Below are 17,898 nucleotides of genomic sequence, written 5' to 3'. Positions count from 1 at the left end.
GGGGTGTCTTCTAATCACCACAATATAAATACCGAGTAATATGTTAAGAATTAGATTCTGTGAGGTAATACGTATTTACAGTTCTCTGAAGTCACTTCTGTACCTTATCAAATTCCCTACAGCAAAGGTAGATTACTTTTCCCTCCAGAAGTCTGCAGACGTACATACCTGCATATGTTCAAAGGCTTGTTTAGAACCTGGTTTGGTTCCTCTCTGACAGACTTAATGTTGCTAGATTGTATTTCTAAGCCATCCAAAGCCTAGCTTGAGGTCCTCATGTCCCAGGTTTTCAATGGCAAAATCCATTGTGGGATGTACTATTTGCTGGTTGCACTCCTGTCTTTTTAAATCCATGCTGATGTAGTTTACCTTGGACTCCATCCCACCCACACTAGATGCAGACCCAAAAGGCCTTCTACATAAAAAATTAATACAGTCATCATAATTGATATTTTAATACATTTTGGTGATAGCTATAATAAACAACATCGCACATTAAATTGCCACACTATAGAGGACATAAATCAAAAGTGAGGCAACACCCCCCATCAGCACTGTGGCAACAGCGGCCAGAGGCTAGCTAAGACTCTGAGCCTCTCCTTCTTGCAAACCATGGCTTCTACTGTTACAGAAGTCATGGGCTCTCTCTGCCAGGGTGTCCCAAGGTCCTAAATGCTACTCTGGTTATTTGCCTCTAAAACATGCTCTATGCTGATCTAAAACATAAAGCTAAAAAGTTGGCTTATTTTTGCTTGGTTCTTAGCTAAACCATTTCTTCAGGGATCAGCGTATCTGAAAATTAGTGATGAGTAAATGCATGACTTCTTTCAATTTCTGTCACATTATGTCAGCTCTGTGTAGACAATTTTCTTTTTTAAAACATCCTGAGACAAGAACATATGGTTCTTTCATTGTTAAACACTGCATTTTAATTCAGTTTAGAGGAATCAGCCCAGAGTCAATAACTGCTCAGCATGGGCTTAATCTGGAACCTCTTTACTCAGCTTTATGGAGTAGAAGACTTGATGCACACAGGGAACAATAAGCCCAATGATGAAAAAACAGATTTCTGTCTCTCTCATGCAGGTGACATGCCTGATGTGCCAGATCACATGGGAATAGCACATGATGCACGCCATGTGTCACACGGCACAGGAAAGGCTGAGTCCCTGCTTTATTTCACAGCAAGCAGGGAAAAGCATCTTTTCCAAGACAGTTACAAAAAAAAGAATGCATATTGGAAGTTTCTTGACAGCTGTTCTGAAAAGCTGGTGAGGTATGTGTTTCAGTCACTTGTCAGGTGGATCCCATCAGTGCACACACTGGAGCATGTTCTGGAAATTCAGTTCTGTCCAGTGAAAAACTCACAAACATACAACTCCTGTACAAACCAAAATGGTGTTTAATAGTTCTGCACTGAGCCACAGCACTCACCTTCTGGTGGAACGGACACGTTTAAGCTTCTATTTTCTTCACAGTGTTGAATACAGATTCGGAGGTGGAAAAAAAAAAGCAGCAAAAGAATTGAACAAAAAGCAAAAAATCCTACTCAGAATGTATACATATTGGCCTATTTTACACAATTGGCAACAATTACAAATGATGTTTATTTTACAGTTTATTTGTTTGCGATTGCTGTTTGACAGGCTAAAATGGTTATGAAATAAACTTGCTGATTGTGTCTTACATCAGAGTAGAAGTTTCAGAACATTTATCAATGACAGCTTAGTTAGTTAGGGAGGAAAGAAGAGGCAAAAACCTCTTCTGATAGCTGGTTGGACGTATAAGATCCCTTTGGCTGATACCTGAGTTCAATAAGGCTGGAGGGTCATACTCCAGCAAGTACATCCTTCACTCAAAGCCCATGGCTTCAAGTTTTTAGCACTCCCAAGACATATTTATCTAATAATACTCCTCAAACCAAATCTACTGGGTAGCTCTGTGTACAGAAAAGTAAGTACATGAATTAAAACATTTAACAGACAGTTCAGTTCAGTGCTTATTTTCAATGTACTGCTTTACAAGTATTAACTACATAAGCTACAGGAAACCTCTAAGTACAGGACATGTTTTGGTGATAGGAAATATTCTTAAATTACAAGATCATGAAGCGTCAGAGGATCACAAAGATAACTCTACTACTTGAAAACAGAGATTTTAGAGAATGTTATAAAGTAAGTCTGACTTTGAAAGAGACCATTTATCATTCCATCGTACAGCTTATATATTAATTTGAACATAAAATCAATCAGTAAATTCTTGACAGAAGTCACATTATGCTTGTTTTTTACAATCTATCAATGTCTATAAATCATTATGTGTAGCAATTATCTGCTGTGCTTGAGAGATATTAATTCGGCTCACATTAGCAGGATCTCCTACTGGCACTGATAAACTTCCTTAATTTCTCTCTTGTTCAGCTCGCATCTCCAAATTAGTACTTTAGAACTGCCTTTTTCGTTGTACCTCACATGCAGTTAGAGACTTCTGTGCAACTACTGCAATATGGGCTACTAATCTAGAATCTAGACTATTCCGACTTGGCCAGGAAAAAAGCTGCAGGGACTGCCTAGGACTGCTCCTGGAAGAATGAATCACTGCTGCTTCTTGAAAGGAAGCTGCCAGCAGCTCTTCAAGGGGGGTGTAAGGAGTGTGGGGTAAACAACACACTAACACAACAGCCTTTACTCTGATGTCTGTGGAAGGAATCTCTTCTAGACTGTACTTGCCTCATTGATACCACTTCCACACCACGGCACTTCACCTATGCTAAGCTTAATGATAAAAATGTCAGCCAGTGCCTATGGCCAGATGCCTGGTGATTTACAGATGACTCGAAGCTCTGGTGGCCTTTGGTGTTGTGGAGCATATGAAATCCCTTACACAGCTGCATGACCTGACTCAGAGAGAGAAATGCCACAGTGTGGTTCCTTGCTGAGTGTTCCCAGATGGTAGCAGATGGTTTTTCCTTCTGTTAAGGGTTCCCAGATTTTAATATCCAACAGCACTTGGTGCTGATCACCTCTTCACACCAACATCTGTACAGAGGCTGTGGGAATGATCTTGATGCAATATATGGACTGCAGTGTTACTAATATCAATGCTGATTTATCTTTTCTTTCAATCTGGGAATTACAACTGCCCTCTGACATGTCTAATATTGAGAACATTCTGAGAAAGAGATGAAAACCAGCCCGATGACGCTCAAGTCCAAATATATGAAGATGGCATGAATTAGAGGAGAAAGCCTTTGGAGGCTACAACAAATCAAAGAATGAATATACAAGTTTCTGGGATGGATTAGAGAAGTTAAAGGAATAGAGAGGCTCGTTTTGATCAGCACCATTCCCAGATGGACTGTAATTTTGTGAGTCAGAGCCCAGAACTCTTCTGCCACTTCTGCGTTTACCTCAGCACATACCCTGCCTTCATAATGGCAGTGAGCCTGGGAAGTGGCCATGCTGACCATTCCTTTGCTTCAGATTTCTGCACCATGAGGAGCAGAAACCAAATTTTGTTGATGGCATTCACGCCCCCTGCTCAGCACAAGCGGCCAAAAGACACTGTTTGCCTTGCAGCAATTACTGTGATACTCCTACTTTGTGAGGAAAGACATTTTGTTTTCAGACCTGAAGCAGACTGGTGTTATTCAGTGTTTCTCAACGTTGATGTGGTAGTAAATCACCTTTGACAATATGCCAATTCCTACATGGGTCACAGCTTTTCACAGAGCCTGCCTTTCTGCCATAATGCATAAAGCCTGCCAAAATAAAAAGTCCCTCTCCTTACCCGCCTTTCCAGGCCTTCTCTGTGTATATATCCTTAGACAAACGTGCTTTCCCGGCCAGGCGCGGCAGCAGGCCTTGCCTGCAGGCCATCTGCGGGGCCCTGGCTCCGCCGTGCGGTACCCTGCACTCCTCAGGCCGCCACCGCGGGCGGCCCTTCCGTCTGGCGCCTCGGGGAGCGGTGCGAGACCATACCGCCAGCACCGGGAGACGCCCGCGACACAACCGCGTACTCCAGCCCAACCACGCTCCTTCAGCCTTGCCTCGCAGCAACGGGCCTCGCCGCCATTAACTCGCGGCCAAGCTTCTCTACCCTCGGCGGACGCGGCCCGCTCCGCCACCCGCCCGCCCAGCCGGTGGGAGGAGCGGGGAGCGGCCCCGACCCCGCGGCGGCCGGAATCGCGGCGGCCGAGCAGGCGGAGCCACCGCGGCAGCGTGCAGCTGCGAAATGTCGCACCCGTCCCCTGTCGCCCGGCCCAGCAAGCCCTGCAACCCCCGCGCCTTCTTCGATGTGGACATCGGGGGCGAGCGAGGTGGGGAGGGGGCGGGAAGGGGCCGTGGCGGAGGGGACTCGGGCCAGACCCGCGCGGTGGGGCCTTGGCGGGGTGCGGGGAGTGGAGGCCCGGGGAACCCCTGTGCGGAATGCGCGGGACCCGGGCCATGCCGGGCCGCGCCGTGGGAAGCGGGCGGGAGCGGTGCGTCTCACGCCTGGGCCGCGGGGCGGAATGTTCTCAAAGGGGAGGGACGGTGGGGCTCCGGTGGGGCCGTGTCGGGCGCTGTCCCCGCGGGCTACGAGCGCATCCACCCGGCGCCGGGGAGGAGGAGAAACACGGCCCTGCCGCGAACGGGTGGCCTGTGGGGCGGCAGGGTGCCTCCCCGTGAGGTTTCCCCGCCAGAACGAACAGGCCCGAGGAACCAGAGAAGCATCATGGCCGCATAGGCACCCCGTTCCCCGGGGCTTCCCAGCGCGGGGGGGAAGTACCCGCGGGTGATGCGGGGGCGCAGGTACGCGTACCGCCATCAGTGGCCCCCTGCGACACGCCCCCTACGCGGCCTCACCCTGACAAGCGTCGGGGGCTGGCACGGCGCGGCACGGCGCGGCACTGCACTGCGCGGCGCCCCACATGGGCCCCGTGCCGGCGCCTACACAAGGAATTAATTCCGTGTGCGGTTGCCCTTCCGCGTGCTGTCGGTGTGCCGAGCTCGGCCCCCAGCAGAGCAGCCCACTCACTTGCCGGGCTGCGACACGCCGGGCCTTACCCGGCTGCTGCGCGGTGGTGGCCGGCTCGGGGCGTAGAAGCGAGGGCGAACCCGCGGTGCTGCCAGAGGTCATTGGAAAGTCTGGGCAAGCGATCAAAACAGGAAGAAAATAAGAAGCTTGGGGTGGTACTGAAAGCGTAGGGTTCCCAGATGTGCGCGGGTGACAATAGGTGCTGCCTGTTTGTCAGGATGCTGCCTCTTGTTTATTCATCCCGCTGCTCAAAAGAATGAGAGTAAAGTCTGTAAGATGATTTGCCTTTTATTGACTTTCAGTTGCCTAATTTGTTTTCGTTCCTGTATTAATTACAATTAATATATTTACATTTAGCTTCCTGTAGAGTGAAGATACGTTAACTAATTGACTGTGAGGCTGATGAGAAAACAGGAGCATCAACTGATGGCTGCTAGGAGTGAGAAGTAGCTCTCTGAGAAGCCAGTTTGTGAAAAGATGAGAATTTGACACAGAATCCATTTATCAACTATTACAGGATCTGTTAGCTAGTCAGGTTTCACTTCCTTCAGTTAAAATGTGTACATTTTTAGATTTAATGATTGCTTGTAGTATCTTTAAATAGCCATCATTCATATGCATGTTAAGTATTACCCTGTCTTAGTAAAACTGGGGTTGAAGGCAATGAGGAGTAGGGTTGGTGTACATGCTTGGCATAAGCCAAATAAAGCCAATAAAAGTATCCATTTTTTATATCTATTATATTTTTTATATCTATTTTTGATTGAACAAGCTACATATTTGTTAAAATAGGCACACATTTGCATGTTAAAATACATAATTTGACTTTAATATATGTCTGTGATTTCTCTTTTTTTGGCAGAAAATGCATTTGGCATTTTGGGTAGTGTTTTTCAGAATTTTTATTCCCTTAAATTCTTCTTGATTGTGGAATTCATTGCTGGTAGTAACCTTGCTACAAATTCTAATGCAACCCTGACAGTGATTGCCATGGAACAACCCCAAAATACAAATGTAACAGTGAATTAATAAAAAAATAATTGTCTGAATCACTGATTTTCCTAGCCCTGTAATGTTCAACACAACACCGTGCCAAGGTCAGAACTTAAAGTTATGCCTCATTCTCTCTCTCTCTGTCATTTCAGTGGGACGCATTGTCTTTGAATTATTTGCTGACGTAGTACCGAAAACTGCAGAGAATTTCCGTGCGCTATGTACAGGAGAGAAAGGAACAGGGCCTACCACTGGCAAACCTCTCCATTATAAAGGATGTCCTTTCCACAGAAGTAAGTTCTATGAAATCCTCTGGTTTCCTGTTAGTAACAGAACTCCTCCGTTGCCAGTATTTGAAATAAGGTTAAATAATTATTTTGGAAAGAAATAACTTGACTGAAAGTAAGTTTTTGACTTTTTGATCCTCCTTATGACTGTACATGTTTCTCTAACCGTGCATCGACAGCAGTAAGCAGCAAATTTACCAGTAAGGTAGTAATAGTGAAACTTGGCTACTATCACAGAATTGTAGGGGTTGGAAGGGACCTCGAGAGATCATCGGGTCCAACCCCCCTGCCAAAGCAGCTCCCCAGCTCATATTGCACAGATAGACGACCAGATGTGTCTTGAATATCTCCAGAGATGGAGACTCCACAACCCCCCTGGGCAACCTGTTCTAGTGCTGTGTTACCCTCACTGTGTAAAAGTTCTTCCACATGTTGGTGCAGAACTTCCTATGCTCTAAATTGCAGCGATTGCCCCTTGTCCTGTCTCCACAGACCATAGAAAAGAGGCTGCCCATTTCCCCCTGTGTCCCACACTTGAGATATTTATATACATTAATACAGTCCCCTCTTAACCTTTTCTATGAATTGTTAATAGGTGGAAATGGATTTCAGGTAAAGGATCAAATGGAAATAATATTTCGAGGGGACCTGATCAAGAAAACGTGTTGACAGTGATTGCTTCTCATCTCTGAATTGTTTTTCTTTGTGCCTTTCCTGCCTTGCTGCTGTATTTTATAATTGTTTTCTTTTACAGTTATCAAGCAATTCATGGTCCAGGGTGGAGATTTCTCAAACCAAAATGGCACAGGTGGAGAAAGTATATATGGTGAAAAATTTGAGGATGAAAACTTCCATTATAAGGTATTCTACTGATTGTATTCAGTCTTTGAAGTTTCAATTATTATGATTTTTCTGAAAGTTCAGAATCAGTGCTCTTCAGTCCAAGGTTAACATCTTTTTATGCAGTGGAAAGAATGCAGCAAAAAATTCCCAAACAAATTTGTCCTTAAAGTGTTCCTTGAATACAGAACAAATACGTGTATGAATACATACAAAATGAGGTCAACCTCATTAAGACAGAGATAACCATAGTTTAAATTTTTCATTTTAATTGCACCGTCAGAAATTAATTTGAAACACTATTTTAGTTCTTACTGAAGTAAGGGTATTATTTTAGAAGTGTGGCAGATCTTGTCACTGAAGCACATACAGTGTGTTAGCATTAAGTGGATTTTGGGTTTTAAATATACTAATAATATTCATAAGATTAAATGTGAGAAATACCTTCCTTATTTCAGAAGTGTGTAGATTGCAGAATTAACCCAAAGGAAAATTTAAGAGAGAGCATTTTCCCCACTACAGTAATTTTCAGTGATATGAAAAGTATCAGGCTGTTTATGAATTGCCTTTTTTCACACAGAATGTTGGAAAAACGTGCTGTGAACAAAGCAAGTGTTTGAATATGCAAAGGTCTCGATTTGAGGATGTCATCTTAAGAGCTGCTGACGTTGATGGTAGAAATTCCTACCCCTCCTGTTACTTATTCCCACTCCTGTACCAGAGCTCAGTATTTCATTACTCGCAACCACTAGCGCTGTCCCACAGGCAGTTTTGTCAGCCCAGCTGAGGGAAGAGAGGAAGGAGTAGGAAGGATCATTCCAGTAGCAGCTTTCTGTTGGCTGGGTGCAGTTCTAGCTTTCAGTGGTACAACCTTTTCCCAGAGTTGCTGAGCCAAATCCCAGTTGACAGATTCAGACTTCATGGTGCTGTATGACCAGATGAATGCCTCAGGCAAGGAGTTCTCCCTGCCACTGTGGAAATCCAAACACTGTGTAGGAAAAAGAGTTTTCAAAACAGCAAGTGGTGGAGACTACAGGGACAAACCAGATGCTTAAATACAGTTGTCTCAAACTAATCAACCTCCCGTCGAGCTCTGAGGACTGCCTCACAGCAGTTTCTGCTTCATCCCCTCTGTGCTGTCACACTTTTTTTTTTTAGTTTTTCCCTCCCCTCCTCCCCACAGTATCAAGTTGCTTAGGAATAGGACAGCTTGCACGCTTCAGTCATGGACTAGTGTCTTGGTGTAACATACTGACTTATGTTAAACAGAGATCCTTGCACTTAATGGCTGGATCAGCTTGGGGAAAAAAAAGATCTTAATAACTTGTGCCAGTTTAACAGCAAGAAATTCAGAACACATGTGAAAAGTACATTTTTGGAGTACATATTTTGGAGCAAGATAATTCTTATTTCAAAGAAGGAAAAAGTACTTACAGGAAACAAGATAAACTTGGTACCTTCTCACATTAGGCTGTCATTAATTTTTTTTGTTAAGTTTTTGGCCTGGTAGCATGAGCCAAAATAATTAGATGGTTAAAAATCTCAACAAAATTTTTAAAAGTTACCTCTCTAGGAAAGTAAAGGCGTTAAAAAACCCTCACCAACTTTTAAATAGTAACAGACCTCTAAAAGCCACAGTTCTACAACATACGTTGTATGAGTAGCCTTTATAAAATTAACAATACATATATCTGTCTGACAGTGTACAGTTTAAAAGTGGTTTGTTTTTCTTGAGGCCAGTGGTCTTGAATAACCCAGTGAGGAACTGCCCATATAGCTCCTGGGTGATCTGTCTAAACTCAGCCACTGTGCAGGAGGTTGAGCCCACAAGTAGCAGAGAGCTGTTTCAGCACAGAGTCCTACAGGTGGCTCTGCTGTGACTAGTAAGGCATTTGCCCTCTTCGGTCGTCATAGGTAAAATTAGCTGCCGACTCTAGGTAACTGGTTTACCAAGTTGTCCTTGCTATATATTAACTTGTGTATGGTTTTATAACAGACCTTTTATATGTTGGTTGTGATTTTTCCCCCCCCATGCAGCATGACAAACCAGGGCTGCTGAGCATGGCAAATGCAGGACCTGGTACTAACGGCTCTCAGTTTTTTATTACAACGGTGCCTACTTCTCACCTGGATGGGAAACATGTGGTGTTTGGCCAAGTGATCAAAGGAATGGGTGTAGTTAAAATGTTAGAAAACGTTGAAGTAAAAGGAGAAAATCCTGCTAAGGTAAGAAAAATCCAAAGCACTTTTGGATGGTCTTTATTCTTCCATTATTTGATGTATATGCTTTTCCTCTAAATGCTTGGTATAATGCTTGGAAGTATTAAATCTTATTATTTTTATTGTTAATTTCCAGTTTATTGTCCTTGTTAAGGGGCTTTTGTTCTTTTGCTCTAAATTTCTCATGCACAAACAATTGATTTACTCAACACAGCTGTGAGGGTGGAAGCCTTTGTTAGGGTGAAGGTGGAAATGCACAGCTCGGAGTGTAGGATGGGTGATGACATTAAAAGGTGGAATTCCCAACCCTATCAAAGTGATATTTAATTCTTAGAAATTTTCTGTCAGAAGTTGTATTTCTGGAAAACCCATTGTGACTTGCACAAGTCTCATCAGGTTATGTTCTTTGAAAAATTAATACCCCTGTAACTTTAAAAGACTTGGCAGTTTCAGAAAGAACTTTCTTCTCTCATGTGGTAGAACTTCCATGTCTTGTATTTGGCTGCAGCTCAGCTTGCTGCCAGTTCCTCTTACAGCCTCTCCATGGAGCATGTGTATGGTGTTCTTGGAATGCTGCTTCTCTGAAGGCAACACTTTCTGTAAGAAAAGCCTTTTGATGAGGATTGATGTGATGGGCTTCTGAAATCAGTGCACCCAAACAACAGATGAAAAAGCATTTTTACTAAATTTCAAAGAGCACTCAGAAGTTGTGGGTTTTTTTTTTAATTGTCTTAATAACTAATACTTCTGTTTACACTTTCATTTTCCAGCTGTGCGTCATTGCAGAATGTGGAGAGCTAAAGGAAGGAGATGACTGGGGAATTGTTCCCCAGGATGGATCTGGGGATGCTCATCCAGATTTTCCTGAAGATGCAGATATAGACTTGAAAGATGTAAGTATTCTTCTTTTAAGGTACTTGTTTTACAGAATGCAAGACTTGTAGGTGATCTGAGTTAAAAGGTGTCTGTGATGATGTTCATTAAGCCTTTTTTCTTAAGAATCCATCAAAGTCGTGATTAAATGGTGACATTCAGTTCTAGGAAGGAATGCTGTGGGAGGGGTTGCTGTCTCTTTTTTCAGTGCTAATTGCAGCTGATTTCTCCAGTATCTAAACTCACAATTACTTAGTTACTACACTTATTTTTTTTCCTGTTGCTTGTTTCTTTTTACTTTGTGCTGTAGTGACAAATTGCAATTGCTATAAATCCATCCTGCAGATGACTAACTTAATGTTGTATCTACACACTCTTTCTGTGCAACTTTTAAATACCCGCTCTTAAAACGATTTTGACTCACTTACTAGAAATGATAAGGATCAGCCTTTTTAGAAAATTTTTACTGCATCAGAACTAGTCATTCTCAATTCCCAGTAGCTGTTTGCTTTTCAGGTTGTTCAAACTGAAGGAAGACCTCTTCTTGAGCGTTAGGGAGCAGTCTGGAGAAAGAAGCTCTTCTGCTGGTTTTTAGCATGACAGTGAAACAGACAAACTGTGTGAATGAAACAGTGACTTGTGAGAAGGGAGAAAAAGGAACTGTACATGTCTGTTCCAAGCACAGGATTAGAAGAGTAAAAAACCATTAGAGCCAGAATCCAGAAACTCCTTGTACCTGGCTATTGAGAAACATTCAGCTTGGGAGAATGTCTTTGGATAGCACTTGCTGTGGGTCAGAACTGAACTTGGCAGGTCCCTGCCTCCTTTGAAGTTAAGCTTGCTCATATAAACTAAGTACAGAAACCACAGTGACATTGGCCCCATGCTGTGATTTTTTTTTTTTTTCTTTCCCCAAGGTCATTAATTCCAGTAGGGTAGAAGTGTAAACTGATAGTATTACACATGGCAGTGTACTCATTTGACAGAGTTTAAGACAACTGTGGTATAGACAGCAGAAGTTGTAAACTGTTGCCACTGGAAAAGTAACTTAACTCTTGAAATGTCTGCCACTCTGGAAATAGAACTAATGGATTTGATAAAGACAGGCAGTTGTTCTTTTTCTTCTTTCATAGGTGTTGGAAATGTTTTGAGAGGTGGAGAACTGTGTTAGTACAACTTCCAGTTTGAGGTTGTGCAGAGTTCAGGTCATTTAGGCCATTTTGAGAGCAGAAGACAAAATTGTCTTGTGAATAAGGCAGTTTTCATTGAATACTTCGATTGTTAACGTCTTCTTTTCTATGAATAACGGTCAGTGCCTTTATATATAGCTCTGTGTGGGTAGCAGCATTTAGGGGAAGGAGTTGAACTGCTCTGTTGTCTTTGTATTTTCTCGCCCTTCATACTATAGAAAACCCATTAGGAATTTTCATCTTGCAGACTATTGTGTTATATAAAGAAGAGAGTATTATAGAAGTGGCTTGAAGCCAGGATTTTTCTAAAATGGAAATAATTTTATTCTGAGATTTTATAATACTCTTTGAAAGAAGACAGACACAGGATCCTATTGTTAAGTAAATCAAGACTTCTTTCCTAAGTACATTCTTCACCCTTTATATTTTCCATCTATTTTATTAGGTTGACAAGATTGTGGCCATAGCAGAAGACATAAAGAATATAGGAAATACTTCCTTCAAATCGCAAAATTGGGCAGTGGCAGCTAAAAAGTATAGTAAAAGTTTACGGTAAGGCTATCATCATTCAATCAGATAGTTCCTGTAACCCAAATCAATACTGCTCTCCAGCATCGATATGTGCATTTAAAAAGTCCCTGTGCTGTGCTCTTTTCTGTTTAAAAAGAAAAAAGGAGCTTCCTGAATCTCAGACACCCAGTTGAGTTTTAGGTACTTACTGAAGTAGATCCTCTTGTTGCTAGGTAAGAGCTATAGGCAAGAAGTACTGTTCTGGACTGACTAAATGATCCATTTTTAATGGTGTTGCTGTGCTGGTGCCTAACTGTGAAGAAAAGCACAGAAGTATACAGGGCAGTGAATGGACAGGAAAGGAGGCAGATGCTTTTTCTCTGATTTCTAAAAAAAAGGCCCAAACAGGAGGCTTAGAAAATGGGTAAATTCAGGAGTACCCCAGATGTGACACTGTAATTCATTAGTATTTTTTCTGAGGCTCCAGACCATCATCTGGACTCCATGTGTAATTCAGAATTGCCTTCAAAATCATGGTCCTTCTGCTCTTGTCTCCATAGGGCTCCTTCTTCCCATGCCTTTTGCTTTATGTACATGAGCTTCTCCTAAAACTCTTAAAAGTTATGCTGACCTTCATGATAGCAGTAACAGTTAACTAGCAGTAACAATAATGAAAGAAAAGGAATTCAGGCTTATTGTGTGCATCAGCTGAGTTACTAGGTTTGAAAAAAAACCCCTAACCTATTTCTGAAGCATAACAATGAATTCGTTAATTACAGCTATTAACCCTTGATGCAAAGTCTACCCCTGCCCTTAAAAAGCTCATCATAGACTAACAGGAACCCCGAAGTAAATAGGATTTCTGTGCAAAATTTCTAGAAATCATACAGAAAAAAGGCTGTAATGGATCTTTAAGGATCTGTGTATCTTGTCTGTCCATTTCCTCTCCCCATTTTTAGGTAAATATGAGGTATAATTATGCCATCCTTTAGAATTAGTTGTTACACTTACTTTTAAGCACATTCCATAGACATTTTCTATTTGGTGCTTATTTGTCCTTGCAGATGGGAAGGATAGTAACTATTGTAAAGAACTCAGATCATTCCAGCTCTTCTTTAGAGGTCATACTTCTGTGGCCATGCCCTGTCGTATCTTAAAAACCTAATGCTTGAGGGAGGATGGCTGCTTTACCTGCCCAGAACAGATAGGAACAGAGTAACTCCTACTGGGGTATGGCCCATGTCCTCTGTACAACTCACCAAGCAAACCATCTGGCAGTGTTGCTTTTTTTTTTCTTTTTACCAACAATAGCCATTATAACCTTTTGTTCTTGTGTTACTGCTGACTAACCATTTAAAAAATAGAAATTATTCTATATGCGAGAATCGACACTTTTTGTCAAAAAAATTATGACTTCCTATTTTCTCTCTTGATATTCATCGTACTGATTTCTTTCACTTGCAAGCTCTGATTTTGTTTCTGGGATGGTTGCAGTCTTTGAAGTTTTGGTTTGAACACAACCCATTTTTGCATTATAACTCTCTTTAGCTTTTTACCCTTTTCTCTCTCTTACGGTTCTCATCTTTTGCATGATGCCCCCAGCAAGCAGAAGAATCAGTGCAACTGCACCTGATGTCTTTTTAAGTATCACTTCTTATGCTCCAAACCTGTACACAGTGCACGCAGCACTCAAAAGACAGGACATGCCAAAACTGAACTTGCACTGATCTGCAGAGGCAGCAGTAACCATGGCATGCTTAAAATGCCAGTGTATGCAAACACATGGCTCTTATTTTTTGAATAAAACCCATGGGAGTTCTATCAAATAGGCCATTAAAAGAGTGAACTTTTATACCCAGAACAGACCTTTGCCACTTGAAATGAAATAAATACCTGAGAGCATTAAACACTGTGAATTCAGAATAAGATACAGCTTGCCTGTGAAACAGCGATGCAGTGAGTGATGTGGCTTAGTCCCAAACCAGTGTCTTTTGAAGTTCAGGAAAAAAGTCATGAAAGAAGACAGTGTAAAGAAGGTGGACTTACTAATGGTCATAAAATACCCTCCTTTACAAAGTAAAGTTAGCTTCATGTTTTAGCCATAAATGCCTATGTTCATTAAAAAGCTGCTGAGGGAACTGAAGCTGAAATGAAGCTTCCATGAACATGTTGACATTTTGCCACTCATCTTTTTGAGAATGAACCAGTAATTGAGATAAATTCTAATGGTTTAATGCCATCTAAAATTATGCATTTGTGTAAGAAAAAGAACACTGTTAGTACAGTTGAGAGAAGTTACAGGAAAACATTTGCTAGTGAGTTCATCTCTTTTTTTGTCATGGTATGTCATATATTTAAGTTAATAACTATTTGTAATAGTGGAATTGAAGCTGCTTTATAAATAGCAGTTTGCAGAGGCCATTTAGCACATGGCTGGGAAGAACAGAATGGGAGGTGCAACACTGATACATGTTCTTTGTTAATCTGTTTTTCTGCAGGTATGTAGAAGCTTCTGAAGCAGTAGCAGAGGAAGCAGACAAACCAAAGTTGAAGACTGTTGCTTTGACCTGTGTTTTAAACATCGGCGCTTGTAAACTAAAACTGTCGGATTGGCAGGGAGCCATTGAGAGTTGTTCAGAGGTAAATTTAACATTCAGTGTTTTGATTAACAATTGGCCTAGATAGAAAATGGAGACTGAAACTACAAAGCTTTTTTTGAGTCTTCTGACAAGCTTAAGATTTGAAAGTAAACAAAACAGAAGGCTGAGAAATTATTACTAACTTTCCAGCATGTGGCTTTTTAAGAAGATTTTGAAATTTAAATGACTTATTAGAAAGAAACTTGAGAGGGCTGTTGCTTACTGCCAGAAAAAATGCACACTGTCCTTGTCAGTCTGGTTTGCAGAGCTAGTGTAACTCTTTCTCATGTAAAATTATCTCCAGTGAAAGATGAGTACTTTTCTCTGGAAGACTATTATGAGCAAAACATTGCACTTGCTTTTAAATTTGGTAGTCTTGTATTTTATTAATTGAAGTGACTCTTCTGACTAAAGCTCTTTCAGATAGATTTAGTGGTGAAATTAAACCACTGAATAGGAAGAAAGAAGGAAAGAACACATATGGAAATATTGAAAAATAATAGAATTTAAAAAACCCAACCTGTGACAGACGTATGGATAGAATTTAGTACATTGGAGGAAAGTTTAATTAAATTGTTAATTTTTGAAGAAAATGGTAAAGAATGCTCTTATCTGTTAGCAGCATCTCCTGGGGCTTCGTGCTGAAAGCAGGAGTCTTGGCTAATCTGTGTGTGAGGGGTCTTTAGAGAGCTGGCTGGCTTTCTAGCCTGCCGGTGGTGTTACCGCACGGAGAACTTTCATAAACCTATATTCAGAATGGACAGGTGGGGGATGAGGGAAGGAGAAGAAGTAAGGAAACTGGGTAATGTTGTATCTGTCATCTGGAAAATGACAGAAATTGAAACAGCATTTAAACATTACAGGTAGAAGTTACTAATCTTAATACTTGCCACTAAGGAAAAGAAAAAAAAAACCTTTTTTTTTTTTTAAGATTGCAAAATTATTAGATAAAGGTACTCCATACTTGTAACAGACTTCTGGAAGATCTGTAGCTTACATCTCTTAACCAATGTTAAATAGTGTATAGAACAGTTTCCTAAGGTTAACTAGTAGAGTACAAGGTAATGGTTAATGAGAAATGATACATTCTCACTTATGATTTCCTAAGGCCAAAAGCATTTTAAATGAACATTCTGTAATAGATGCATTAATCGGTGTAAGAAAATCCAAACAACTGAACCTGTTCAAACAAGCCTTGCTTTACAGTAGCTGTAGCACAGTGGACAAACTAAACCCAAGGATCACCACCTGTGTGTATACACTGCGGGCACCTGATTTTCTAATTCTTGTTACAGAACAGGCTTTAGAGCAGACAGATCAGGATGAGCACCCAGAGTAACTCATCCTTTATATGAACAACAAATAGCTGAAGTGATTTAAAAAAAAGGGATGCATAATCTTATGTAACCCTGAATTAACAAATTAAAGTTAATATGAAATTAATAAAGCCACACATGCATGCAAAGACATTTCCTCTAATCACTAGAAACTGTATTCTTTAATAAAAAGACATGCTGTAGAACTATCTGCAATAAGAAAAAAGAATGTGATCTTCACAGGCAAGAAAACAAAACCCCGAGTTAGCCACATCAGATGAGGTACTTGCAAAAAAATAATTTTAGTACTCAAACACTGGAACAGTCTCTTTGCCCAGCCACTGGATTTCCTATTTTGATACTGTCATATTACAGCTGGTATATACACAGAAGTGAAACCATTCAGCTCAGAAAAGAGGTAATGACTGGAAGGTGGCAGGGTTCCTGAAGCATGAGATTAATTGCTTGTATGTGTTTTCCTATCCTACACTGTAAAAAACTTTACAGGAAGTGTGTGTGTTTTCTTTATGATGCCATCTGAGGGCTTTTTTTGGTGTGAAGGAAGGAGCTGCAATATGGTTGTACTGTGAGATTTGAGGTTAGGATAATTTGAATGGCAGCAACATCTTTGTCTTGAGATGGCGAGAGGGAGAGAGAGGGTACGTTTTATCCTCATGCATAGTTGTCCTTCACAAACCACCACTTCTGGGGTAGGGATTTGGGAACTGATTAGCTAGCTCTGCAGTGTGCTACAACATTGCATTCCTTTTTACACCGTTAATGTTTTGACAGCTTACCCTCAAACCAACTGGGGAGATTGCTGGTGTGAACTGTGCCATTTGCAGAGATGGGAGGCTGTGAAGTATATGAAATGTTAATGTGACAATTTTATTAAATTTACAGGCTCTTAAAATAGATCCAGCAAATACTAAAGCTCTCTACAGACGGGCCCAAGGATGGCAGGGGATTAAAGATCTCGATCAGGCACTGGTAATGATCACTATATACATATTTGTTCAAATCTAAACTTTCCATCAGATCATTAATTTCTATTTCTATTTTAAGGCTGATCTTAAAAAGGCTCATGAAATAGCCCCTGAAGACAAAGGTAAAATAAAACTGTTTCTTTATAAATGCTTTTTTTTTAAAAAAAAAAAAGAATGTAAAAAACTAACCAGGGAAGTATTTAGTAGGAAACCATACTACAGTGATGCCTAAAATGCTGGCTTGTAACAGCTTAAATGCTGATGTGCTGAGCACAGAGCCCACTGAGGTGGAAAACCTGTTTTTATACAGCAGCAATGGTTCTGTTATGCTGGGAAACTCGTTCATGTAGGTCAGTAGCATGCCTCCTGAACCATCTCCCTGTCTCACTTGGGTCTTAGTAATGCCTTAAATTTCCTGGTCTAAGATGTTTAGCTCATAACTTCTCTGTTGGTGCCAATACTCTGCTTGCTACACCCTCCTCTATCTGTTTCCCTTACCAGGTGAAACAAAATAAGAAACACTGTGTTTTTTGCATCTAGTATCTGACCTAATAAAAGATTAAATGCAATTCTATTAAACAAAATAGCGTGGGTAAATTGCATCAGTGTGACCTGGTCTTGACATACTGGGATACCAAATGTGAAGAGATCACTGTAACTGTATCATGGATTTTGTTTCCAAGCAGCTATCCAGACGGAAACCCTCAAAATCAAACAGAAGATAAAAGCCCAAAAGGAGAAAGAGAAGGCAGCTTATGCTAAAATGTTTGCTTGAATTTTTTTTTCTCTTAAACTTTTCAATCTATGCACTAACTCACGCGAAAGGACAAAGAGAGCTTTTCTTCCATTTGCCCTGTACTGCAGTTGTCAGTGTTACAACTAAAGAGTCTAATAATAAAGACAAACTGTTCAAAGGTGAAATGTTTTTTTTCTCTTTTTAAGCTCTAACAACTTGTGTTTTGCGACTCAGGTGTGTTTCTAATGTGTAAAGCAGTAGTGGTTGTGTTCTTACAGCTTAATCGTTAGTG

The 17,898-nt window shown here is 41.1% G+C and overlaps 1 protein-coding gene across 1 annotated transcript; it reads left to right on the top strand.

Moving 5' to 3' along the window:
- The first annotated feature begins 4,206 nt into the window (after nucleotides 1–4,206).
- PPID (peptidylprolyl isomerase D) lies at nucleotides 4,207–17,791 on the top strand. Its single transcript, XM_084263605.1, has 10 exons — nucleotides 4,207–4,318; nucleotides 6,162–6,302; nucleotides 7,051–7,157; nucleotides 9,174–9,362; nucleotides 10,127–10,249; nucleotides 11,865–11,971; nucleotides 14,428–14,569; nucleotides 16,788–16,874; nucleotides 16,950–16,992; nucleotides 17,557–17,791. The coding sequence occupies exons 1-10, from the start codon at nucleotides 4,234–4,236 to the stop codon at nucleotides 17,643–17,645; spliced, it is 1,113 nt and encodes a 370-aa protein (XP_084119731.1). The 5' UTR covers nucleotides 4,207–4,233; the 3' UTR covers nucleotides 17,646–17,791.
- The last annotated feature ends 107 nt before the right edge of the window (nucleotides 17,792–17,898 follow it).

Source organism: Gallinula chloropus (genome assembly GCF_964237585.1).
Source record: "Gallinula chloropus genome assembly, chromosome: 4".
NCBI lineage: Eukaryota > Metazoa > Chordata > Aves > Gruiformes > Rallidae > Gallinula > Gallinula chloropus.
This window is presented reverse-complemented; position numbering and strand designations above follow the sequence as displayed.

Coding starts and splice junctions, on each gene's coding strand:
- PPID (XM_084263605.1), top strand. CDS start 4,234: ATGTCGCACCCGTCCCCTGTCGCCCGGCCCAGCAAGCCCTGCAACCCC. Junction 9,363..10,126: donor AAGGAGAAAATCCTGCTAAG/GTAAGAAAAATC, acceptor TTCATTTTCCAG/CTGTGCGTCATTGCAGAATG. Junction 11,972..14,427: donor AAGTATAGTAAAAGTTTACG/GTAAGGCTATCA, acceptor GTTTTTCTGCAG/GTATGTAGAAGCTTCTGAAG.